This window comes from Onychostruthus taczanowskii, unplaced genomic scaffold (assembly GCF_017590055.1).
Source record: "Onychostruthus taczanowskii isolate IOZ18803 unplaced genomic scaffold, ASM1759005v1 scaffold381, whole genome shotgun sequence".
NCBI classification, from domain to species: domain Eukaryota; kingdom Metazoa; phylum Chordata; class Aves; order Passeriformes; family Passeridae; genus Onychostruthus; species Onychostruthus taczanowskii.
In genome coordinates, this window is record NW_024501249.1 from 20,944 (window position 1) to 45,150 (window position 24,207).

At 46.7% G+C, this 24,207-nt stretch overlaps 1 protein-coding gene across 1 annotated transcript in view; it reads left to right on the top strand.

Moving 5' to 3' along the window:
- Positions 1–23,818, top strand: part of LOC121339951 (protein EFR3 homolog B-like) — a gene marked incomplete at its 3' end in the record, with an annotated part of 34,271 nt that extends 10,453 nt beyond the window's left edge. Inside the window, 9 exon segments of the mRNA XM_041412233.1 lie at positions 2,458–2,607; positions 5,730–5,798; positions 5,800–5,859; positions 7,646–7,724; positions 8,329–8,464; positions 10,535–10,696; positions 18,150–18,279; positions 19,288–19,342; positions 23,646–23,818. Coding sequence (XP_041268167.1) covers positions 2,458–2,607; positions 5,730–5,798; positions 5,800–5,859; positions 7,646–7,724; positions 8,329–8,464; positions 10,535–10,696; positions 18,150–18,279; positions 19,288–19,342; positions 23,646–23,818 — 1,014 coding nt within the window.
- Between the last annotated feature and the right edge of the window lie 389 nt (positions 23,819–24,207).

Here is a 24,207-nt window from a genome sequence, read left to right on the forward strand (position 1 = left end):
AGCAATGGGAAAAACGGCTGGGAAAATGGGGAAAGCTGCTGAGAAAATGACCAGGAAAATGGGGAAAATGGCTGGGAAAACAATGGGAAAAATGGGAAAAGCAACTGGGAAAACGACCAGGAGAAATGGGGAAAATGGCTGCGAAAGCAATGGGAAAAATGGGAAAAGGAACCGGGAGAATGGGGAAAGCGACCGGGAAAATGACAAGGAGGAATGGGGAAAATGGCTGGGAAAGCAATGGGAAAAATGGGAAAAACGACCGGGAAAAGGACCAGGAGAAAGGGGGAAAATGGCTGGGAAAACAATGGGAAAAACAGCTGGGGAAATGGGAAAAGCAACCGGGAAAATGGCTGGGAAAGCAATGGGAAAAATGAAAATGGCTGGGAAAACAATGGGAAAAATGGGAAAAGCAACTGGGAAAACGACCAGGAGGAATGGAGAAAATGGCTGGAAAAACAATGGGGAAAAGAGCTGGGAAAATGGGGAAAGCAACTGGGAAAACGACCAGGAGGAATGGGGAAAATGGCTGGGGAAACAATGGGAAAAATGGGGAAAACAACTGGGAAAACGACCAGGAGAAATGGAGAAAATGGCTGGGAAAACAATGGGAAAAACAGCTGGGGAAATGGGGAAAGTTGCTTGGAAAATGGGGAAAACACCACGTGGGAAAAACCACCTGGGAAAACAAACGGGAAATGGGGGAAATAATCAGAAAAATGGGAGAACCAGAAAAATGGGAGGAATTACCGGGAAATTGGGAAAGACAACCAGAAAAATGGGAGGAAAATGGGGAAAACACCACGTGGGAAAAACCACCTGGGAAAACAAACGGGAAATGGGGAAAACAATCAGAAAAATGGGAGGAATTACCGGGAAATTGGGAAAGACAACCAGAAAAATGGGAGGAAAATGGGGAAAACAATGGGAAAAATGATGGGGAACACAATGGGGAAAATTGGGAAAACAATGGGGAAAAAATGGGGAAAAGACACGGGAAAACAATGGGGAAAATGATGGGAAAAACATGGGAAAACAACAGAGAAAAATGGGAAAAAGGACTGGGAAAACACATGGGAAAACAACCAGGAAAAACTGGAAAAATGACAGGGAAAACAATGGGAAAAATGGGAAAAAAGACCAGGAAAAGGACGGGGACAAATGGGAAAAAAAACCAGGAAAACAACAACATGAAAATGGGCATAACCATGGGAAAATGGGGAAACCAACCGGGAAATTGGGAAAAACAGCGGGAAAAAAAAACTCAGGAAGGAGGGGATTTGGGATTGGGACAAGAATTTGGGATCTGGAAGGGATTTGGGATTGGGAAAGGATTCGAGATCAGGAAAGAATTTGGGATGGGGAAAAGATTTCGGGAATGGGAAAAAATTTGGAATCAGGAAAAGATTTTGGGATCAGTAAAAACAATTTTGATTGGGAGAAGAATTTGAGATCAGGAAAGAATTTGGGTTCAGGAAAGAATTTGGGATCGGGAAGGGATTTGTTACTGGGAAAAGATTTTGGGATCGGGAAAGGATTTAGGATTGGAAGGGATTTGGGATTGGGAAAGGATTTGAGATCAGGAAAAGAATTTGGGACTGGGAGAAGATTTTGGGATCGGGAAGGGATTTGGGATCTGGAAGGGATTTGGGACTGGGAAAAGAATTTGGGATTGGGAAAGGATTTGAGATCAGGAAAAGAATTTGGGACTGGGAGAAGATTTTGGGATCGGGAAAGGATTTAGGATTGGAAGGGATTTGGGACTGGGAAAGGATTTGAGATCAGGTAAATAATTTGGGACTGGGAGAAGAATTTGGGATCGGGAAAAGAATTTGGAATCGGGAAGGGATTTTGGACTGGGAAAAGAATTCGGGATTGGGAAGGGATTTGAGATCAGGAGAATAATTTGGGACTGGGAGAAGATTTTGGGATCGGGAAAGGATTTAGGATTGGAAGGGATTTGGGATTGGGAAAGGATTTGGGATCAGGAAAAGAATTGGGATCGGGAAAGGATTTGAGATCAGGAGAATAATTTGGGACGGGGAGAAGCTTTTGGGATTGGGAAAGGATATAGGATTGAAAGGGATTTGGGATCAGGAAGGGATTTGGGACTGGGAGAAGATTTTGGGATTGGGAAAGGATTTAGGATTGGAAGGGATTTGGGATCGGGAAAGGATTTGAGATCAGGTAAATAATTTGGGACTGGGATAAGATTTTGGGATCGGGAAGGGATTTGGGATTGGAAGGGATTTGGGATCAGGAAAATAATTTGGGATCAAGAAGGGATTTGGGATCAGGAAGGGATTTGGGATTGGGAAAGGATTTGAGATCAGGTAAATAATTTGGGACTGGGATAAGATTTTGGGATCGGGAAGGGATTTGTGGCTGGGAAAAGCATTGGCGGTCGGGGGGCACTTGTGACGGGGCGGATTCGGCGGGAATGGCGGGAGTTTCCGGCAGGATCCGGATGTCGGGGATCAGGGGCCTGCAGGGCGTGGTGCGGAAGACGGTGAACGACGAGCTGCAGGCCAACATCTGGGAGCCGCAGCACATGGACAAGATCGTGCCCTCGCTGCTCTTCAACCTGCAGCAGGCCGACGGCGCCGAGAGGTGGCAGCGGCGCCGGGATCCATCCGCGGAATTCCGGGGCCGCGGGAAGGGCTGGGGAGGGGCATCGCTGAAGGGGTGGGAAAATGGGGATGGGGGGGGAAAAGTTGATGTGGGGATTGGAAAAGAGGGAATGAGGAGGGAAAAGTGGGGATGGGGGGGGAAAAGTTGATGTGGGGATTGGAAAAGAGGGAATGAGGAGGGAAAAGTGGGGATGGGGGGGGAAAAGTTGATGTGGGGATTGGAAAAGAGGGAATGAGGAGGGAAAAGTGGGGATGGGGGGGGAAAAGTTGATGTGGGGATTGGAAAAGAGGGAATGAGGAGGGAAAAGTGGGGATGGGGGGGGAAAAGTTGATGTGGGGATTGGAAAAGAGGGAATGAGGAGGGAAAAGTGGGGATGGGGGGGGAAAAGTTGATGTGGGGATTGGAAAAGAGGGAATGAGGAGGGAAAAGTGGGGATGGGGGGGGAAAAGTTGATGTGGGGATTGGAAAAGAGGGAATGAGGAGGGAAAAGTGGGGATGGGGGGGGAAAAGTTGATGTGGGGATTGGAAAAGAGGGAATGAGGAGGGAAAAGTGGGGATGGGGGGGGAAAAGTTGATGTGGGGATTGGAAAAGAGGGAATGAGGAGGGAAAAGTGGGGATGGGGGGGGAAAAGTTGATGTGGGGATTGGAAAAGAGGGAATGAGGAGGGAAAAGTGGGGATGGGGGGGGAAAAGTTGATGTGGGGATTGGAAAAGAGGGAATGAGGAGGGAAAAGTGGGGATGGGGGGGGAAAAGTTGATGTGGGGATTGGAAAAGAGGGAATGAGGAGGGAAAAGTGGGGATGGGGGGGGAAAAGTTGATGTGGGGATTGGAAAAGAGGGAATGAGGAGGGAAAAGTGGGGATGGGGGGGGAAAAGTTGATGTGGGGATTGGAAAAGAGGGAATGAGGAGGGAAAAGTGGGGATGGGGGGGGAAAAGTTGATGTGGGGATTGGAAAAGAGGGAATGAGGAGGGAAAAGTGGGGATGGGGGGGGAAAAGTTGATGTGGGGATTGGAAAAGAGGGAATGAGGAGGGAAAAGTGGGGATGGGGGGGGAAAAGTTGATGTGGGGATTGGAAAAGAGGGAATGAGGAGGGAAAAGTGGGGATGGGGGGGGAAAAGTTGATGTGGGGATTGGAAAAGAGGGAATGAGGAGGGAAAAGTGGGGATGGGGGGGGAAAAGTTGATGTGGGGATTGGAAAAGAGGGAATGAGGAGGGAAAAGTGGGGATGGGGGGGGAAAAGTTGATGTGGGGATTGGAAAAGAGGGAATGAGGAGGGAAAAGTGGGGATGGGGGGGGAAAAGTTGATGTGGGGATTGGAAAAGAGGGAATGAGGAGGGAAAAGTGGGGATGGGGGGGGAAAAGTTGATGTGGGGATTGGAAAAGAGGGAATGAGGAGGGAAAAGTGGGGATGGGGGGGGAAAAGTTGATGTGGGGATTGGAAAAGAGGGAATGAGGAGGGAAAAGTGGGGATGGGGGGGGAAAAGTTGATGTGGGGATTGGAAAAGAGGGAATGAGGAGGGAAAAGTGGGGATGGGGGGGGAAAAGTTGATGTGGGGATTGGAAAAGAGGGAATGAGGAGGGAAAAGTGGGAATGGGGTGGGAAAATGGAAATGGGGTGGGAATAGTGGGAAGGGGTGGGAAAATGGGGATGGGGGTGGAAAAGTTGATGTGGGGATTGGAAAAGTGGGAATGAGGAGGGAAAAGTGGGGATGGGGTGGGAAAAGTGGGAAGGGGATGGGAAATCATTCCCATCGTTCCCGTACCTGTTATTCCCATTCCAATTCCTTTTCCCATTCTTTCCATTATTTCCATTAATCCCATTCTTTGTTCTCGTTATTCTCCCCATCGTTCCTGTTTGTCCCGCCATTCCCGTTCCCGTTCCCATTCCCGTTCCCATTCCCGTTCCCATTCCCGTTCCCATTCCCGTTCCCATTCCCATTCCCGTTCCCATTCCCGTTCCCATTCCCGTTCCCATTCCCGTTCCCATTCCCGTTCCCGTTTTCGGTTCCTGTTGCCATTACCGTTCCCATTCCCTTGTTCATTCCCGTTCCCATATTTCTCACCATTATTCCGGTTACCATTCCTGGTTTTCATGCCGTTATTCCCTTTCCCCTTCCCATTCCCATTCCTCCCGTTGTTCCCATTATTTCCTGTTGTTCCCATTCCCATTCCTGTCATTCCCATTGTTCCCATTCCCGTTCCCATTCCCATTATTCCTGTCCCCATTCCCGTTCCTATTCCCGTTCCCATTCCCATTGCTGTTATCATTCCCATTATTCCCATTCCCATTCCTGTTATCATTCCCATTATTCCCGTTCCCATTCCTGTTATTCCCTTCCCATTCCCATCCCCATTCCCATTATTCCTGTTCCCATTCCCGTTCCCATCCCCGTTATTCCCATCATTCCCATCGTTCCCATTTCTGTTATCATTCCCGTTATTCCTGTTCCCATTCCCGTTATCATTTCTGTCACTCCCATCCCCGTTATTCCCATTGTTCCCGTTCCCATTCCCGTTATCATTCCTGTTGTTGTTCCTGTTCCTATTCCTGTTGCCATTCCCGTTATTGTTCCCATTCCCGTTCCCATTCCCATTCCCATCCCCGTTCCCGTTCCCATTCCCGTTCCCGTTCCCGTTCCCGTTCCCATTCCCGTTCCCGTTCCCGTTCCCGTTCCCATTCCCGTTCCCGTTCCCGTTCCCGTTCCCATTCCCGTTCCCGTTCCCGTTCCCGTTCCCATTCCCGTTCCCGTTCCCGTTCCCGTTCCCATTCCCGTTCCCGTTCCCGTTCCCGTTCCCATTCCCGTTCCCGTTCCCGTTCCCGTTCCCATTCCCGTTCCCGTTCCCGTTCCCGTTCCCATTCCCGTTCCCGTTCCCGTTCCCGTTCCCATTCCCGTTCCCGTTCCCGTTCCCGTTCCCATTCCCGTTCCCGTTCCCGTTCCCGTTCCCATTCCCGTTCCCGTTCCCGTTCCCGTTCCCATTCCCGTTCCCATTCCCATTCCCATCCCCGTCCCCGCTATCCCGTTATCCCGCTATCCCGTTACCCCGCTATCCCGCTATCCCGCTATCCCGCCGTGCCGGCTGCCTGCGGGGCGGGCGCAGCCGCTCTCCGTCGCCGCTGCAGGCTGCGGAGGCGCAGGAGAGCCCCTGGGAGCTGGCTTGGGAGGGGCTGGGAGCTGCTGGGCCGCGCCGCCTTCGGCAACATCAAGAACGCCCTGCGGCCCGTCCTGGTGTCAGTGCCAGCGCCGGCGATAAACCACGGGAACAGCGCGGGGAGCGCGGGGATCTGTGGGGGGAAAATGGGGAAAATTGGGATTTATGGGGGAAAAATGGGGATTTGTGGGGGGAAATTTGGGGATTTATTGGGGGAAAATGTGGGGAAAAAATAGGGAATTTATTGGGAAAAAATGGGGATTTATGGGGGAAAATTTGGGGAAAAAATGGGAATTTTTGGAAAAAAATATGGGATTTTTGGGGGAAAATATGGGAGGAAAATGGGGATTTATGGGGGAAAAGATGGGGATTTTTGGGGGAAAAATGGGGAGGAAAATGGGAATTTATGGGAAAAAATACGGGATTTATGGAGGGAAAAATGGGGATTTATGGGGGGAAAATATGGGAGAAAAATGGGAATTTATGGGAAAAAAAGGGGGATATAGTGGGAAAAAATGGGGATTTATGGGGGGAAAAATAGGAGGAAAATGGGAATTTATGGGAAAAAATATGGGATTTAGGGGGGGAAAATGGGGATTTATGGGGGGAAAATATGGGAGAAAAATGGGAATTTATGGGAAAAAAAGGGGGATATAGTGGGAAAAAATGGGGATTTATGGGGGGAAAATGGGGATTTATGGGGGAAAATATGGGAGGATACGGGAATTTATGGGAAAAATATGGGATTTATGGGGGGAAAGTATGGGAGAAAAATGGGGATTTATGGGAAAAAAATAGGGGATTTATTGGGAAGAAATGGGGATTTATGGGGGGAAAATATGGGAGAAAAATGGGGATTTATGGGAAAAAAATGGGATTTATGGGGGGAAAAAAGGGGAGGAAAATGTGAATTTATGGGAGAAAAATATAGGATTTACGGGGGAAAGAATTAGGATTTATCGGGGAAAAAATTGGAGGAAAATGGGAATTTGTGGGAGAAAAATACGGGATTTATGGGGAGAAATGGGCATTTATGGGGAAAAAGGGAATTTGTGGAAGAAAAAGGGGATTGTTTGGGGAAAAATGGGGATTATTGGATGAAAATGGTGATTTTTTGGGGGGAAAATGGGAATTATTGAAAAAAATATGGGAATTTATGGGGGAAAGCCTGGAAATTCTGTAAATTGGGGAATTTCTGAAGAAAAAACGGGATTTTTGGGGGAAAAATGGAGATTTTGGGGGGGGAAATTGGGAAATTTTTGGGGGGGAAAATGGAGATTTCTGGAGAGGAAATTGGGAATTTATGGGGGCAAAAATGGGGGATTTATGGGGGGAAAAAGAGGGAATTTCTGGAAGAAACGGGATTGTTTGGGGAAAAAATGGGAATTGATTGGGGAAAAGCATGGAATTTCTGGGGGAAAAATTGTTAGAAATTCTGTAAATTGGGGAATTTCTGGAGAAAAAATGGGATTTTTGGGGGAAAAATGGAGATTTTGGGGGGGGAAATTGGGAAATTTTTGGGGGGGAAAATGGAGATTTCTGGAGAGGAAATTGGGAATTTATGGGGGCAAAAATGGGGGATTTATGGGGGGAAAAAGAGGGAATTTCTGGAAGAAACGGGATTGTTTGGGGAAAAAATGGGAATTGATTGGGGAAAAGCATGGAATTTCTGGGGGAAAAATTGGGGATTCTTGAGGGGAAAAAAGTGAATTACTGGAAGAAAATGGGGATTTTTTTGGGGGGGGGAAATGGGGATTTTTTGGGAAAAATAAATGCAATTTATGGGGGAAAATGGGGGGGGGTTTGGAGAAAAAATGGGGGATTTTTTGAGGAAAAAAAAGGGGATTTTTGGGTGTTTTGTGCAGGCACCTGGACAGCCACGCCCTGTGGGAGCCGCAGGTGTTCGCCCGCGGCTGCTTCCGGATCATCATGTTCTCCATCCAGGTGGGAAAACGGGAAAATGTGGGAATTCTGGGGAAAAACGGGAATTCCAGGGAAAAAAGTGGAAATTACAGCTGGAAAACCTCAGGGATTCCAGGAAAAAATGTGGCGATTCTGGGGAAAAAACTGGGATTCTGGGAAAAACGGGAATTCTGGGAGAAAATGTGGGAATTCTGGGGAAAAAAGGGAATTCTGGGAAAAAATGTGGGAATTCTGGGGAAAAAACGGGAATTCTGGGATAAACCAGGAATTCTGGGAAAAAAAAGTGAATTCTGGGAGAAAATGTGGGAATTCTGGGAGAAAATGTGGGGATTCTGGGAAAAACCAGGAATTCTGGGAAAAAAAAGTGAATTCTGGGAGAAAATGTGGGAATTCTGGAAAACAGGAATTCTGGGATAAAACATGGGGATTCCGGGGAAAAAGTGCAGAAATTCCAGAAAAAAAAAGTGGAAATTTCTCCAGGATCCTCAGGATTTCTCTTGGATTTTCCGGGATTCTCGGGGATTTTCCTGGGATTCTGGGGGGATTTTCACCATTCCTCTGGGATTTCTCCTGGGTTTTCTGGGATTTTTCCCGGAATTCCGAGCCGGCCTTGCGGTTTTTGCAGCCCCAGCATTCCCACCTGGTGATCCAGCAGCTCCTGAGCCACCTGGACGCCAACAGCCGCAGCGCCGCGCCCGTGCGCACCGGCATCGTGGCCGTGCTCTCCGAGGCCGCTGCCATCGCCGCCACCGGCGCCGTCGGTACCCGGACAATTCCCAAAATTCCCGGGGAAATTCGGGAGGAGGCTGGGGAGAAGATCTGGGAGGTTTTTTCCTGGGATTTTTGGGATTTTCTGGGATTTCCGGCATCGTGGCCGTGCTCTCCGAGGCCGCCGCCATCGCCGCCACCGGCGCCGTCGGTACCCAAAGAATTCCCAAAATTCCCGGGGAAATTCGGGAGGAGGTTGGGGAGAAGATCTGGGAGGTTTTTTCCTGGGATTTTTGGGATTTTCTGGGATTTCCGGCATCGTGGCCGTGCTCTCCAAGGCCGCCGCCATCGCCGCCACCGGCGCCGTCGGTACCCGGACAATTCCCAAAATTCCCGGGGAAATTCGGGAGGAGGCTGGGGAGAAGATCTGGGAGGTTTTTTCCTGGGATTTTTGGGATTTTCTGGGATTTCCGGCATCGTGGCCGTGCTCTCCGAGGCCGCCGCCACTGGTGCCGTCGGTACCCAAAGAATTCCCAAAATTCCCGGGGAAATTCCGGAAGGGGATCGTGGAAGGGGGTTTGGGAAAGTGTCTGGGATTTTTCTGGAAATTTTGGGGATTTTTCATGGTTTTTAAGGGATTTTGGAGATTTTTCTGGGATTTTCCTGGGATTTTTCGTGATTTTTCCAGGATTTTCTATGATTTTTTAAATAAATTTTTTATGATTTTCCAGGATATTTCCAAGATTTTCTGGGATTTTAAGGGATTTTTCTGGGATTTTCCTGGGATTTTTTGTGATTTTTGCAGGATTTTCTATGATTTTTTAAATAAATTTTTTATGATTTTCCAGGATATTTCCAAGATCCCAGGATTTTTATATTATTATTCTGGTATGATTTGGGATTTTTCTGGGATTTGTTTTGATTTTTCTAGGATTTTTCGTGGTTTTCAGGGATTTTCCTGGGATTTTTCGTGATTTTGTCCCAAATTTGTCCAAGATTTTCTGGGATTATTGGGGTTTTTTGGAAGTTTTCTGGGGTTTTTGGGATTTCTTGGGATTTCCGGCATCGTGGCCGTGCTCTCCGAGGCCGCCGCCACCCAAACATTCCCAACATTTCGCCAAAATTCGGGAAGGGGTTGGGAAAAATTCCCCAAAATTCCATTGGGGAAAGGGTCTGGGAGGAGCTCTTGGGGTTTTTTGATGATTTCCTGGGATTTTCCTGGATTTTGCCAGGATTTTTTATTATTTTTCTGGGAATTACTGGGATTTTCCATGATTTTCCATGATTTTCTGTGATTTTCCCCAAATTTTCCACAATTTCATGGCATCTTTCTTGGATTTTTTGTGATTTTATTCATTATTTTTCTGGGAATTACTGGGATATTTTGGGATTTTCCATGATTTTCTGGGATTTTTCCCAAATTTTCCACAATTTCATGGCATCTTTCTTGGATTTTTTTGTGTGATTTTCCCACTATTTTTCTGTGATTTTCCCCAAATTTTCCACAATTTCATGGCATCTTTCTTGGATTTTTTGTGATTTTTCGTGTGATTTTTCCAATATTTTCAGGCGTTTTCCAAGATTTTCCAGGAATTTCCAAGACTTTTTCCAGATTTTCCAGGGCTTTCTGCAATTCCCAAATTTCCGGAATGCCCAGAATTCCCAAAATTCCCGTTTTTTTTTTTTTTTTTCCAGGCCCCACGGTTCTGGAGGTGTTCAACACCCTCCTGCGGCAGCTGCGCCTCAGCATCGACCTCGCCCTGGCCGGGAATTCCGGGAATTCCGGAAAGGGTCTGGGAGGAGCTCTTGGGGTTTTTTGATGATTTCCTGGGATTTTCCTGGATTTTGCCAGGATTATTCATTATTTTTCTGGGAATTACTGGGATATTTTGGGATTTTCCATGATTTTCTGGGATTTTTCCCAAATTTTCCACAATTTCATGGCATCTTTCTTGGATTTTTTTGTGTGATTTTCCCACTATTTTAAGGCGTTTTCCAACATTTTCCAGGATTTTTTTGGAATTTCCAAGACTTTTTCCAGATTTTCCGGGGCTTTCTGCAATTCCCAAATTTCCGGAATGCCCAGAATTCCCAAAATTCCCGTTTTTTTTTTTTTTTTCCAGGCCCCACGGTTCTGGAGGTGTTCAACACCCTCCTGCGGCAGCTGCGCCTCAGCATCGACCTCGCCCTGGCCGGGAATTCCGGGAATTCCAGAGCCGCCAATTCCCAAAAATCCCGGCAGCTCGAGGAGACCAAATTCCAGGAGGCCGTCATCAAAACCATCGGTGAGAATTCCCAATTTTGGGAACTTTAGGGAGATTTAAAGGGATTTTCTGGGATTTTCTGGGATTTTTCCGGGATTTTTCCTGGATTTTCTTGGATTTGTCTTGAATTTTCTGGAATTTTAATGAGATTTTTAAGGGATTTTTTATGATTATTTTTTTCCGGCATTTTCCCAGGATTTTTTTGGGGAATGTCCTGGATTTTTGTGGGATTTTTTGGGGGGAGTTATTGGATTTTCAATGAATTTTTCTGGGATTTTAAATTATTTTCTGGGATATTTGATGATTTTCTGCGATTTTTAAATGGGATTTTAATGGCTTTTTTTTTGGATTTTATGAGAGTTTCTGAGATTTTTTTGAGGGGATTTATGGGATTTTTCCATGGTTTTTTATGATTTTTCTGGGATTTTCCAGGATTTTTTTATGGGATTTTTTCAGCATTTTTTGGGATTTTTCTGTGTTTTCTCTGGCTTTTCCAGGACTTTTCCAGGACTTTCCGGGATTTTCATGAGATTTTTAATTGGATTTTCTGTGATTTTTTTTTCCCAGAATTTTTCCAGAATCTTTCATTATTTTCTGGGGATTTTTTGGGATTTTTCATGGTTTTCTGAATGGAATTTTTAAATGGAATTTTTCTGGGATTTTTCTGGGATTCTTTCTGGGTTTTGTGGCATTTTTCCAGGATTTTCCCAGGATTTCCCAGGATTTTCTGGGATTTTTCCAGCATTTTTCATAAGTTTTTTGGGATTTTCCCTGGATTTTCCCAGGATTTTGATGGGATTTTCCTGTGATTTTCATGGTTTTATGGGATTTTTCCAGGATGTTCCATGGTTTTCTGGGACTTTTTTTGGATTTTCCAGGATTTTCTGAGATTTTTCCTGGATTTTCTGCGATTTTTCATGGTTTTCCGGGATTTTCCTGGCGTTTCCTGGTATTTTTTTTTGCATTTTCCCATCATTCCCATTCCCGTTTTCCCCATTATTCCCATTATTCCCGCCATTCCCATTCCTGTTGTTCCCATCATTCCCACTATTCTCATAATTCCCAAATTCCCCTAATTCCCATCCCCATTCCCAATCCTGTTATTCCCATCATTCCCATCATTCCCATTCTTCCTAGTCCTGCCATTCTTGTTCCCATTCCCATCATTCCCATCATTCCCATCATTCCCATCATTCCCATCATTCCCAGCGTCGTTCCCACTGTTATTCCCATTAATTCCCCTTCCTATTATTCCCGTTATTCCCGACATTCCCGTTCCCTTCATTCCTGTTTTTCCTCTTCCCATTCCCATTATTCCTCTTCCCACCATTGTCATTTTTCCTGTTCTTCCCGTTCCCACCATCCCTGTTATTCCCAATATTCCCATGTTCATCACTCCCATTTCCATTCCCGTTCTTCCCATCATTCCCACCATTCCTGCTCCCATTCCTACCATTCCCATCGTCATTCCCGCCAATCCCATCATTCCCACCATTCCCATTGTCAGTATTCCCATCATTCCCATTCCCATCATTCCCATTGTCATTCCCATCATTCCCATCATTCCCATTCCCAACATTCCTGCTGTCATTCCTGTTATTCCCATTCCTGGTCCCATTCCTGTTCAGTTCCCATTCCCATCATTCCCATCATTCCCATCATTCCCATCATTCCCATTGCCACCATTCCCATTATTCCCATTATCCCCACTGTCATTCCCGTTATTCCCATTCCCATCATTCCCATAATTCCCATCATTCCCATAATTCCCATCATCCCATTCCCATTATTCCCATTATCCCCACTGTCATTCCCGTTATTCCCATTCTCATTCCCATTGTTCCCATTGTTCCCATCATTCCTACCATTTTTGTTCCCGTTTTTCCCATCTTTCCCATTATTCCCGATGTCGTTCCCACCATTATTCCTGTTCCCATCATTCCCGTTACTCCTATTCCCATCATTCCCATTCATTCCCATCATTCCCGTTGTTATTCCCAACATTCCCATCGATTCTTCTGTTCTCCTTCCCATTCCCATTAATTCTTGTCGTTCCCATCATTCCAATTATCCCCATTAATTCCCATAATTCCCATTTCCCTTATTCCCATTCGCTTTATTCCCGTTATTCCCATCATTCCCGTTATTCCCATTGCCATTCCCACCATTATTCCCATTGCTGTCATCCCCATCATTCCCACTATTCCCATTCCCGTTAATCCCACCATTCCCGTTGTTCCCACTCCTGTTCCATTACTGTCATTCCCATTGCCGTCATTCCCGTTGCCATTCCCATTCTCGTTATTCCCATAATTCCTGCCGTTATTCCCATCATTCCCACCATTCCCATTCCTGTCATTCCCATCATTCCCGTTATTCCCATTGTCATTCCCACCGTTCCCGTCCCCATCATTCCCATAATTCCCATTCCCATTCCTGTTAATTCCATCACTCCCATCATTCCCATTCCCATCATTCCCATCAGTCCCATTCCTGTTAATCCCATCATTCCCATCATTCCTGTTATTCCCATTGTCATTCCCACCATTCCCATTCCCGTATTTCCCACCACTACCACCAATCCCGTTGTCATCATTCCCGTTGTCACTCCCGTTGTCGTCATTCCCGCTGTCATTCCCATCGTCATTCCCGACATTCCCGCTGTCATCCCCACTGTCATTCCCATTGTCATTCCCGCTGTCGTCATTCCCGCTGTCATTCCCATCGTCATTCCCGACATTCCCGCTGTCATCCCCACTGTCATTCCCATTGTCATTCCCGCTGTCGTCATTCCCGCTGTCATTCCCGTTGTCATTCCCATTGTCATTCCCGTTGTCATCATTCCCATTGTCATTCCTTCCGTAGTCATTCCCGTGGTCGTTCCCGTTGTCATTCCCGTGGTCGTTCCTGCCGTTGCGGTCGTTCCCGCTGTCGTCATTCCCGCTGTCATTCCCATCGTCATTCCCGTTGTTGTCATTCCCGTTGTCATTACTGCTGCGGTCGTTCCCGTTGTCCTTCCCGCTGTTGTTATCGTTCCCGCCGCGGTCATTCCCGTTGTCGTTCCTGCTGTCGTTCCCGCTGTTGTCGTCATTCCCTCTGTCGTCGTTCCCATCATTCCCATCATTCCCATCATTCCCATCATTCCCATCATTCCCATCATTCCCATCATTCCCAGCGTCGTTCCCACTGTTATTCCCATTAATTCCCCTTCCTATTATTCCCGTTATTCCCGACATTCCCGTTCCCTTCATTCCTGTTTTTCCTCTTCCCATTCCCATTATTCCTCTTCCCACCATTGTCATTTTTCCTGTTCTTCCCGTTCCCACCATCCCTGTTATTCCCAATATTCCCATGTTCATCACTCCCATTTCCATTCCCGTTCTTCCCATCATTCCCACCATTCCTGCTCCCATTCCTACCATTCCCATCGTCATTCCCGCCAATCCCATCATTCCCACCATTCCCATTGTCAGTATTCCCATCATTCCCATTCCCATCATTCCCATTGTCATTCCCATCATTCCCATCATTCCCATTGCCACCATTCCCATTATTCCCATTATCCCCACTGTCATTCCCGTTATTCCCATTCTCATTCCCATTGTTCCCATTGTTCCCATCATTCCTACCATTTTTGTTCCCGTTTTTCCGATCTTTCCCATTATTCCCGATGTCGTTCCCACCATTATTCCTGTTCCCATCATTCCCGTTACTCCTATTCCCATCATTCCCATCATTCCCATCATTCCCATCATTCCTGTTGTCATTCCCAACATTCCCATCGATTCTTCTGTTCTCCTTCCCATTCCCATTAATTCTTGTCATTCCCATCATTCCAATTATCCCCATTAATTCCCATAATTCCCATTTCCCTTATTCCCATTCGCTTTATTCCCGTTATTCCCATCATTCCCGTTATTCCCATTGCCATTCCCACCATTATTCCCATTGCTGTCATCCCCATCATTCCCACTATTCCCATTCCCGTTAATCCCACCATTCCCGTTGTTCCCACTCCTGTTCCATTACTGTCATTCCCATTGCCGTCATTCCCGTTGCCATTCCCATTCTCGTTATTCCCATAATTCCTGCCGTTATTCCCATCATTCCCACCATTCCCATTCCTGTCATTCCCATCATTCCCGTTATTCCCATTGTCATTCCCACCGTTCCCGTCCCCATCATTCCCATAATTCCCATTCCCATTCCTGTTAATTCCATCACTCCCATCATTCCCATTCCCATCATTCCCATTCGTCCCATTCCTGTTAATCCCATCATTCCCATCATTCCTGTTATTCCCATTGTCATTCCCATTGTCATTCCCACCATTCCCATTCCCGTATTTCCCACCACTACCACCAATCCCGTTGTCATCATTCCCGTTGTCACTCCCGTTGTCGTCATTCCCGCTGTCATTCCCATTGTCATTCCCGACATTCCCGCTGTCATCCCCACTGTCATTCCCATTGTCATTCCCGCTGTCGTCATTCCCGCTGTCATTCCCGTTGTCATTCCCGTGGTCGTTCCTGCCGTTGCGGTCGTTCCCGCTGTCGTCATTCCCGCTGTCATTCCCATTGTCATTCCCGTTGTCATTACTGCCGCGGTCGTTCCCGTTGTCATTCCCGTGGTCGTTCCTGCCGTTGCGGTCGTTCCCGCTGTCGTCATTCCCGCTGTCATTCCCATCGTCATTCCCGTTGTTGTCATTCCCGTTGTCATTACTGCTGCGGTCGTTCCCGTTGTCCTTCCCGCTGTTGTTATCGTTCCCGCCGCGGTCATTCCCGTTGTCGTTCCTGCTGTCGTTCCCGCTGTTGTCGTCGTTCCCTCTGTCGTCGTTCCCGCTGTTGTCATTCCCATTGTCATTCCTGTTGTCATTCCCGTTGTTCCCGTGGTCGTTCCCGCTGTTGTTGCCGTCGTTCCCACTGTTGTCATTCCCATTGTCATTCCTGCCGTCGTTCCCGTTGCCGTTCCCGCTGTTGTTGCCGTTCCCACTGTCATTCCCGCCGTTGCGGTCGTTGTTCCTGCTGTTGTTGTCATTCCCGCTGTTGTCATTCCGTTGTCATTCCCATTGTCATTCCCGCCGTCGTTCCCGTTGCCGTTCCCGCTGTTGTTGCTGTTCCCGCTGTCATTCCCGCCGTTGCGGTCGTTGTTCCTGCTGTTGTTGTCATTCCCGCTGTTGTCATTCCTGTCATTCCCGCCGTCGTTCCCGTGGTTGTTCCCGCTGTTGTTGCCGTTGTTCCCGCTGTTGTGCTGTCATTCCCGTGGTCATTCCTGCTGTTGTTGCCATTCCCGTTGTTGTCATTCCCGCAGTCGTTCCTGTTGTTGCTGTCGTTCCTGCTGTTGTTGCCATTGTTCCCGCTGTTGTTGCCATCATTCCCGCTGTTGTTGTCATTCCCGTTGTCATTCCCGCTGTTGTTGCCGTTGTTCCCGCTGTTGTTGTCGTTCCCGCTGTCGTCATTCCCGTTGTCATTCCCGTTGTCATTCCCGTTGTCATTCCCACAGTTGCTGTTGTTCCCGCTGTTGTCATTCCCGTCGTTCCCGCTGTCGTTCCCGTGGTCGTTCCCGCTGTCGTTGCGGTCGTTGTTCCCCCTGTTGTTGCCGTCATTCCCGCTGTTGTTGCCGTCATTCCCGCTGTTGTTGCCGTCATTCCCGCTGTTGTTGCCGTCATTCCCGCTGTTGTTGCCGTCATTCCCGCTGTTGTTGCCGTCATTCCCGCTGTTGTTGCCGTCATTCCCGCTGTTGTTGCCGTCATTCCCGCTGTTGTTGCCGTCATTCCCGCTGTTGTTGCCGTCATTCCCGCTGTTGTTGCCGTCATTCCCGCTGTTGTTGCCGTCATTCCCGCTGTTGTTGCCGTCATTCCCGCTGTTGTTGCCGTCATTCCCGCTGTTGTTGCCGTCATTCCCGCTGTTGTTGCCGTCATTCCCGCTGTTGTTGCCGTCATTCCCGCTGTTGTTGCCGTCATTCCCGCTGTTGTTGCCGTCATTCCCGCTGTTGTTGCCGTCATTCCCGCTGTTGTTGCCGTCATTCCCGCTGTTGTTGCCGTCATTCCCGCTGTTGTTGCCGTCATTCCCGCTGTTGTTGCCGTCATTCCCGCTGTTGTTGCCGTCATTCCCGCTGTTGTTGCCGTCATTCCCGCTGTTGTTGCCGTCATTCCCGCTGTTGTTGCCGTCATTCCCGCTGTTGTTGCCGTCATTCCCGCTGTTGTTGCCGTCATTCCCGCTGTTGTTGCCGTCATTCCCGCTGTTGTTGCCGTCATTCCCGCTGTTGTTGCCGTCATTCCCGCTGTTGTTGCCGTCATTCCCGCTGTTGTTGCCGTCATTCCCGCTGTTGTTGCCGTCATTCCCGCTGTTGTTGCCGTCATTCCCGCTGTTGTTGCCGTCATTCCCGCTGTTGTTGCCGTCATTCCCGCTGTTGTTGCCGTCATTCCCGCTGTTGTTGCCGTCATTCCCGCTGTTGTTGCCGTCATTCCCGCTGTTGTTGCCGTCATTCCCGCTGTTGTTGCCGTCATTCCCGCTGTTGTTGCCGTCATTCCCGCTGTTGTTGCCGTCATTCCCGCTGTTGTTGCCGTCATTCCCGCTGTTGTTGCCGTCATTCCCGCTGTTGTTGCCGTCATTCCCGCTGTTGTTGCCGTCATTCCCGCTGTTGTTGCCGTCATTCCCGCTGTTGTTGCCGTCATTCCCGCTGTTGTTGCCGTCATTCCCGCTGTTGTTGCCGTCATTCCCGCTGTTGTTGCCGTCATTCCCGCTGTTGTTGCCGTCATTCCCGCTGTTGTTGCCGTCATTCCCGCTGTTGTTGCCGTTGTCATTCCCGCTGTTGTCATTCCCATTGTCATTCCCGCTGTTGTTGCCGCCGTTCCCGTTGTTGTTGCCGTTCCCGCTGTTGTTCCCGTTGCCATTCCCGCCGTTGTTGCCATCGTTCCCGCTGTTGTTCCCGTTGTCATTCCCGCGGTTGTTCCCGTTCCCGCCGTTGTTGCCATCATTCCCGTTGCTGTTGCCGTCATTCCCGCGGTTGTTGCCGTTGTCATTCCCGCTGTTGTTGCCGTTGTCATTCCCGCTGTTGTTGCCGTTGTCATTCCCGCTGTTGTTGCCGTTGTCATTCCCGCTGTTGTTCCCGTTGTCATTCCCGCCGTTGTTCCCGTTGGCATTCCCGCTGTTGTTGCCGTTGTTGTTCCCGCCGTTGTTGCTGTTGCCATTCCCGCTGTTGTTCCCGTTGTCATTCCCGCTGTTGTTGCTGTTGTCATTCCCGCTGTTGTTCCCGTTGTCATTCCCGCTGTTGTTGCCGTCATTCCCGCTGTTGTTGTCATTCCCGTTGTCATTCCCACAGTTGCTGTTGTTCCCGCTGTTGTCATTCCCGTCGTTCCCGCCGTCGTTCCTGTGGCCGTTCCCGCTGTTGTTGCCATCATTCCCGCTGTTGTTGTCATTCCCGTTGTCATTCCCACAGTTGCTGTTGTTCCCGCTTGTTGCGGCGTTCCCAGGCTCGTTCTCGGCGACGCTGCCGCCGTACCAGCAGTCGGAGGTGATGGTTTTCATCATGAACAAGGTGCCCATCCCCGAGAATTCCCGACATTCCCGACATTCCCAAAACTCCCTGGAGCCGGCATCCGAGCCTGACGGGTGAGCCCCGCCCCCCCCCATTCCCGGAATTCCAGAATTCCCAAAATTCCCCGGGTTGGGATCAGGATCTGACGGGTGAGCCCAGCCCCCAATTCCGGGAATTCCCATCCCTGAGAATTCCCGGAATTCCAAACATTCCCGGAACCCTCCAGAGATCAGAATCTGATGGCTGAGCCCCGCCCCAGAGTCCTGGAATTCCAACAATTCCCAAAATTCCTGCGAGTGGGATCGGGATCTGATGAGTGAGCCCAGCCCCCAATTCCCAGAATTCCCAGAATTCCTGGAATTCCGACCATTCCTGAAATTCCCGGGAGTGGACTCTGCATCCCTCGGGTGAGCCCCACCCCCAGTTCCTGGAATTCCCAGAATTCCTGAAATTCCTGGGAGCAGGATCAGGATCCCCTGGGTGAGCCCTGCCACCAAATCCCGGAATTCCCAAAATTCCAAAAAAAACCCCAAAAATTCCAGGAGTAGGATCAGGATCCAGTGGGTGAACCCCACCCCCTATTCCCGGATTTCCCAGAATTCCCAAAATTCCCGGGAGTGGGATCAGGATCTGACAGATGAGCCCTGCCCCCAATTCATGGAATTCCCAGAATTCCCAAAATCCTAAGAATTCCCAGACCTGGAATTTCCAGAATTCCCAGGGCTAGGATCAGGATCCCCTGGCTGAACCCCACCCCCAATTCTCAGAATTCCCAGAATTCCCAAAATTCCCAGGAATGGGGTCAGAATCTCCACTCCCCACCCCCCCAATGGCTCCCGGAATTCCCAAATTTCCACAATTCCCCAACTTCCCAGAGCCAGAATTCCTGGAATTCTGAGAATTCCCAAAATTCCCGGCAGCGGGATCAGGATCTGCCGGGCGAGCCCCGCCCCCAATTCCCAGAATTCCTGGAATTCCCAGAGCAGGAATTCCCAGAATTCCTCGAATTCCCAGAGTGGGAATTCCCGGAATTCCCGGAATTCCCAACTTTTTGGGATGTTTTTGTTTTCCAGGAAGGAGAACCGGAACCGCCTGACGCAGATCATGCTCCTCAAATCCCTGCTCCAGGTGGGACAGCCCCGATTCCTGGGAATTCCGGGATTTTTTGGGAATTCTCTGGGATTCTTTGGGATTTTGGGGGGGGGTTTTGGGAATTCTTGGGGATTTGAGCAGATTTTGGAGCCGTTTTTGGGAATTCTTTGGGATTTTTGGGAATTCTTTGGGATTTTTGGGGTTTTTTCCAAGATTTTTGGGAATTCTTTGGGATTCTTTGGGATTTTTCCAAGATTTTTGGGAATTTTTTGGGATTCTTTCTGATTTTTTGGGAACTTCTGGGGTTTTTTTGTGGTTTTTTTAATTTTTTTTTTTCTGGAATTTTTGGGATTTTTTTTGGACTTTAGAGGTGATTTTTGGGAATTCTTCAGGATTTCAGGGAAATTTTTGTGGATTTTTTTGGAATTTCTTTGGGATTTGGGGGGAATTTTTGGGATTTTTTTTATTTTTGGAAGTTTTGGGGGATTTTCTTTGGGATTTTTGGGAATTCTTTAGGATGTTTGGGAATTCTTTGGGATTTTAGGGGAGGTTTTTGGGATTTTTTTGAATTTTTGGAAAATTTGGGGAAATTTTTTGGGGGATTTTTGGGAATTCTGCGGAACTTTAGAGGTGATTTTTGGGAATTCTTTTGGGATTTCAGGGAATTTTTTGTGGATTTTTGGGGGGGGGATTTTTGGGAATTCTACAGGAGTTCAGGGCATTTTTTCCTGGAATATTTTGGAAATTCCTGGGCATTTTTGGGGATTTTCTGTGGTTTTGGACGATTTTTGGGAATTCTTTGGGGTGTTCTGGGGATTTTTGGGAATTCTTGGGATCCTGGGGGTTTTTTTTGGGAATTCTTTGGGGATTTTTGTAAATCCTTTGGTATTTCTGGGCTTTTTTTGGGAATTCTGTGGGATTTTTTTCATGGGGATTTCTCTGGGGTTTTTTCGGGATTTTTGGGAATTCTTTTGGATTTTTTGGGGTTTTTTCCAGGATTTTTGGGAATTCTTTGGGATTTTTGCGAATTCTATGGGATTTTTTTGGGTTTTTTTCCAAGATTTTTGGGAATTCTTTGGGGTGTTCTGGGGATTTTTGGGAATTCTTGGGATCCTGGGGGTTTTTTTTGGGAATTCTTTGGGGATTTTTGTAAATCCTTTGGTATTTCTGGGCTTTTTTTGGGAATTCTGTGGGATTTTTTTCATGGGGATTTCTCTGGGGTTTTTTCGGGATTTTTGGGAATTCTTTTGGATTTTTTGGGTTTTTTTCCAAGATTTTTGGGAATTCTTTGGGATGTTTTGGGGGGGTTTTTTCCAAGATTTTTGGGAATCCTTTGAGATTTCTGGGAATTCTATGGGATTTTTTGGGTTTTGTCCAAGATTTTTGGGAATTTTTGGGGATTCTTTGTGATTTTTTGGGAACTTTTGGGGTTTTTTTGTGAGTTTTTTTTTGTTGATTTTTCTGGGATTTTTTTTGAATTCTTTGGGATTTGGGGGGATTTTTTGGGAATTCTTTGAGATTTTTGGGAACTTTTGGGGTTTTTTTGTGAGTTTTTTTTTGTTGATTTTTCTGGGATTTTTTTTGAATTCTTTGGGATTTGGGGGGATTTTTTGGGAATTCTTTGAGATTTTTGGGAACTTTTGGGGTTTTTTTGTGAGTTTTTTTTTGTTGATTTTTCTGGGATTTTTTTTGAATTCTTTGGGATTTGGGGGGATTTTTTGGGAATTCTTTGAGATTTTTGGGAACTTTTGGGGTTTTTTTGTGAGTTTTTTTTTGTTGATTTTTCTGGGATTTTTTTTGAATTCTTTGGGATTTGGGGGGATTTTTTGGGAATTCTTTGAGATTTTTGGGAACTTTTGGGGTTTTTTTGTGAGTTTTTTTTTGTTGATTTTTCTGGGATTTTTTTTGAATTCTTTGGGATTTTTGGGAACTTTTGGGGTTTTTTTGTGAGTTTTTTTTTGTTGATTTTTCTGGGATTTTTTTTGAATTCTTTGGGATTTGGGGGGATTTTTTGGGAATTCTTTGGGGTGTTTTGGGAATTCTTGGGGGATTTTTGGGGATTTTTGGGAATTCTTTGGGATTTTTGGGAACTTTTGGGGTTTTTTTGTGATTTTTTAATGTTTTTTTCTGGAATTTTTGGGAATTTTTTTGAACTTTAGAGGTGATTTTTGGGAATTCTTTGGGATTTTAGAGGAGATTGTGGGGATTTTTTTTTATTTTTGTAAATTTTTGGGGATTTTCTCCAGGATTTTTGGGAATTCTTTGGGATTTTATGGATTTTTTCAAATCCTTTGCCGTTTTTTGGGGTTTTTTTGGGGATCTTTTAGGGATTTTTGGTGAGTTTTTTTGAGGGTTTTTTCCTGAGATTTTCAGGAATTCTTTAAGATTTCAGGGGAATTTTTTCCTGGAATTTTTGGGGGATTTTTTTGGGATATTTTTCCTGGAATTTTTGGGGGATTCTTTGGGGCGTTTTTGGGTTTTTTTGGGAATTCTTTGGGATTTTTTTCAAGGGGATTTGTCTGGGGTTTTTTTCCGGGATTTTTGGGAATCCTTTGGGATTGTAGGGGTGATTTTAGGGAATTCTTGGAGGCATTTTTGGGAATCCTTTGGGATTTTAGGTTTCTCTGGGATTTTTGGGAATTTGAGATTTTAGGGGATTTTTTCCCTGGAATTTTTGGGGCATTCTTTGGGGCGTTTTTTGGGAATTCTTCTGGGGTTTTTCGTGGGGATTTCTCTTGGTTTTTTTCTGGGATTTTTGGGAATCCTTTGGGATTTTAGGGGATTTTTTTCCTGGAATTTTTGGGGAATTCTTTGGGATTCTTTGTGGCGTTTTTGGGAATTCTTTGGGATTTTTTCATGGGGATTTCTCTGGGGTTTTTTTTGAGATTTTTGGGAATTCTTTGGGATTTTAGGGGTGATTTTAGGGAATTCTTGGGGGCATTTTTGGGAATCCTTTGAGATTTTAGGTTTCTCTGGGATTTTAGGGAATTCTTTGGGATTTTAGGGGATTTTTTTCCTGGAATTTTTGGGGGACTTTTTTTGGGATTTTTTCCCTGGAATTCTTTGGGGCATTTTGGGTTTTTTGGGAATTCTTTGGGGTTTTTCGTGGGGATTTCTCTGGGGGTTTTTTCGTGATTTTTGGGAATCCTTTGGGATTGTAGGGGTGATTTTAGGGAATTCTTGGGGATTTTTGGGGGCATTTTTGGGAAACCTTTGGGATTTTAGGGGATTTTTTCCTGGAATTTTTGGGGGATTTTTTTCCTGGAATTTTTTGGGAATTCTTTGGGGCATTTTGGGGTTTTTTTGGGAATTCTTTGGGGTTTTTCATGGATTTAGGGGATTTTTTTTTTTCCTGGAATTTTTGGAAATTCTTTGGGATTTTTGGGGTTTTTTTCCAAGATTTTTGGCAATAATTTGGGAATTTTTGGGTCTTTTTCCAAGATTTTTGGGAATTCTTTAGGATTTTTTCATGGGGATTTTTCTGGGGTTTTTTGGGATTTTTGGGAATCCTTTGGGATTTTAGGGAATTCTTTGGGATTTTTTCATGGGGATTTCTCTGGGGTTTTTTCCGGGATTTTTGGGAATCCTTTGGCATTTTGGGGAATTTTTTTGCCTGGAATTTTTGGGGGACTTTTTTGGGATATTTTTCCTGGAATTTTTTGGGTATTCTTTGGGGCGTTTTGGGGTTTTTTGGGAATTCTTTGGGATTTTTTTCATGGGGATTTCTCTGGGGTTTTTTTCGAGATTTTTGGGATTTTAGGGGTGAGTTTAGGGAATTCTTGGGGATTCTTGGGGGCATTTTTGGGAATCCTTTGGGATTTTTTTCATGGGGATTTCTCTGGGGTTTTTTTCGAGATTTTTAGAGATTTTAGGGGTGATTTTAGGGAATTCTGGGGGATTCTTGGGGGCATTTTTGGGAATCCTTTGGGATTTTTTCATGGGGATTTCTCTGGGGTTTTTTTCCAGAATTTTTGGGAATCCTTTGGGATTTTAGGGGATTTTTTTACTGAAATTTTTGGGAAATTCTTTGGGGCATTTTTGGGAATCCTTTGGGATTGTAGGATTCTCTGGGATTTTAGGGAATCCTTTGGGATTTTAGGGGTGATTTTAAGGAATTCTTGGTGGCATTTTTGGGAATCCTTTGGGATTTTTTCATGGGGATTTCTCTGGGTTTTTTTCCAGAATTTTTGGGAATCCTTTGGGATTTTAGGGGTGATTTTAAGGAATTCGTGGGGGCATTTTTGGGAATCCTTTGGGATTTTTTCTGCGTTCCCCCCAGTCTCTCTAACCCGTCCCCTTTTTCCCATTTTCCCGTTTTTTCCCCCCGTTTTCCCCCCAGGTCTCGGCGGGTTTCCAGTGCAGCAGCCTGCTGACGGCGCTGCCCGGCGCCTTCCTGGAGCGGCTGCTGTCGCCCGCGCTCCTCCCCGACCCCGAAATCCGAATTTTCGTCCTGGAGATCCTCTGCAGCTTCGTCGACCGCCGCGGCCTCCGGCAGCGCCTCTGCCCCAGCAGGTCCCGCCCCGAGCAATTCCCACTTTTTGGGGCTTTTCCCGTGGAAATTCCTGGGAATCTCCAGGTTTTCTGGAATTTTTTCAGGATTTTTTTTCAGATTTTCCCCCCCTTTTTTCCCCTGGATTTTTTTCTTTTCTGGATTTTCCCAGCTTGGGACAAAATCCCAGGATTTGGGGAATGGGGAAATTCCTGGGATTTTTGGAATTTTCTGGAATTTTAGGGGGATTTTTTTCAGGGGGTGGGGGGTGGGGGTTTTTTTGTGTTTTTCTGTTTTTTGGGGATTTTTTGCCCCTGGATTTTTTTCTGGATTTTTAAATGGATTTTCCCAGCTGGAATCCGATTTGGGATGGGGAAATTTGCGAGATTTGGGATGGGGAAATTTGGGAGAT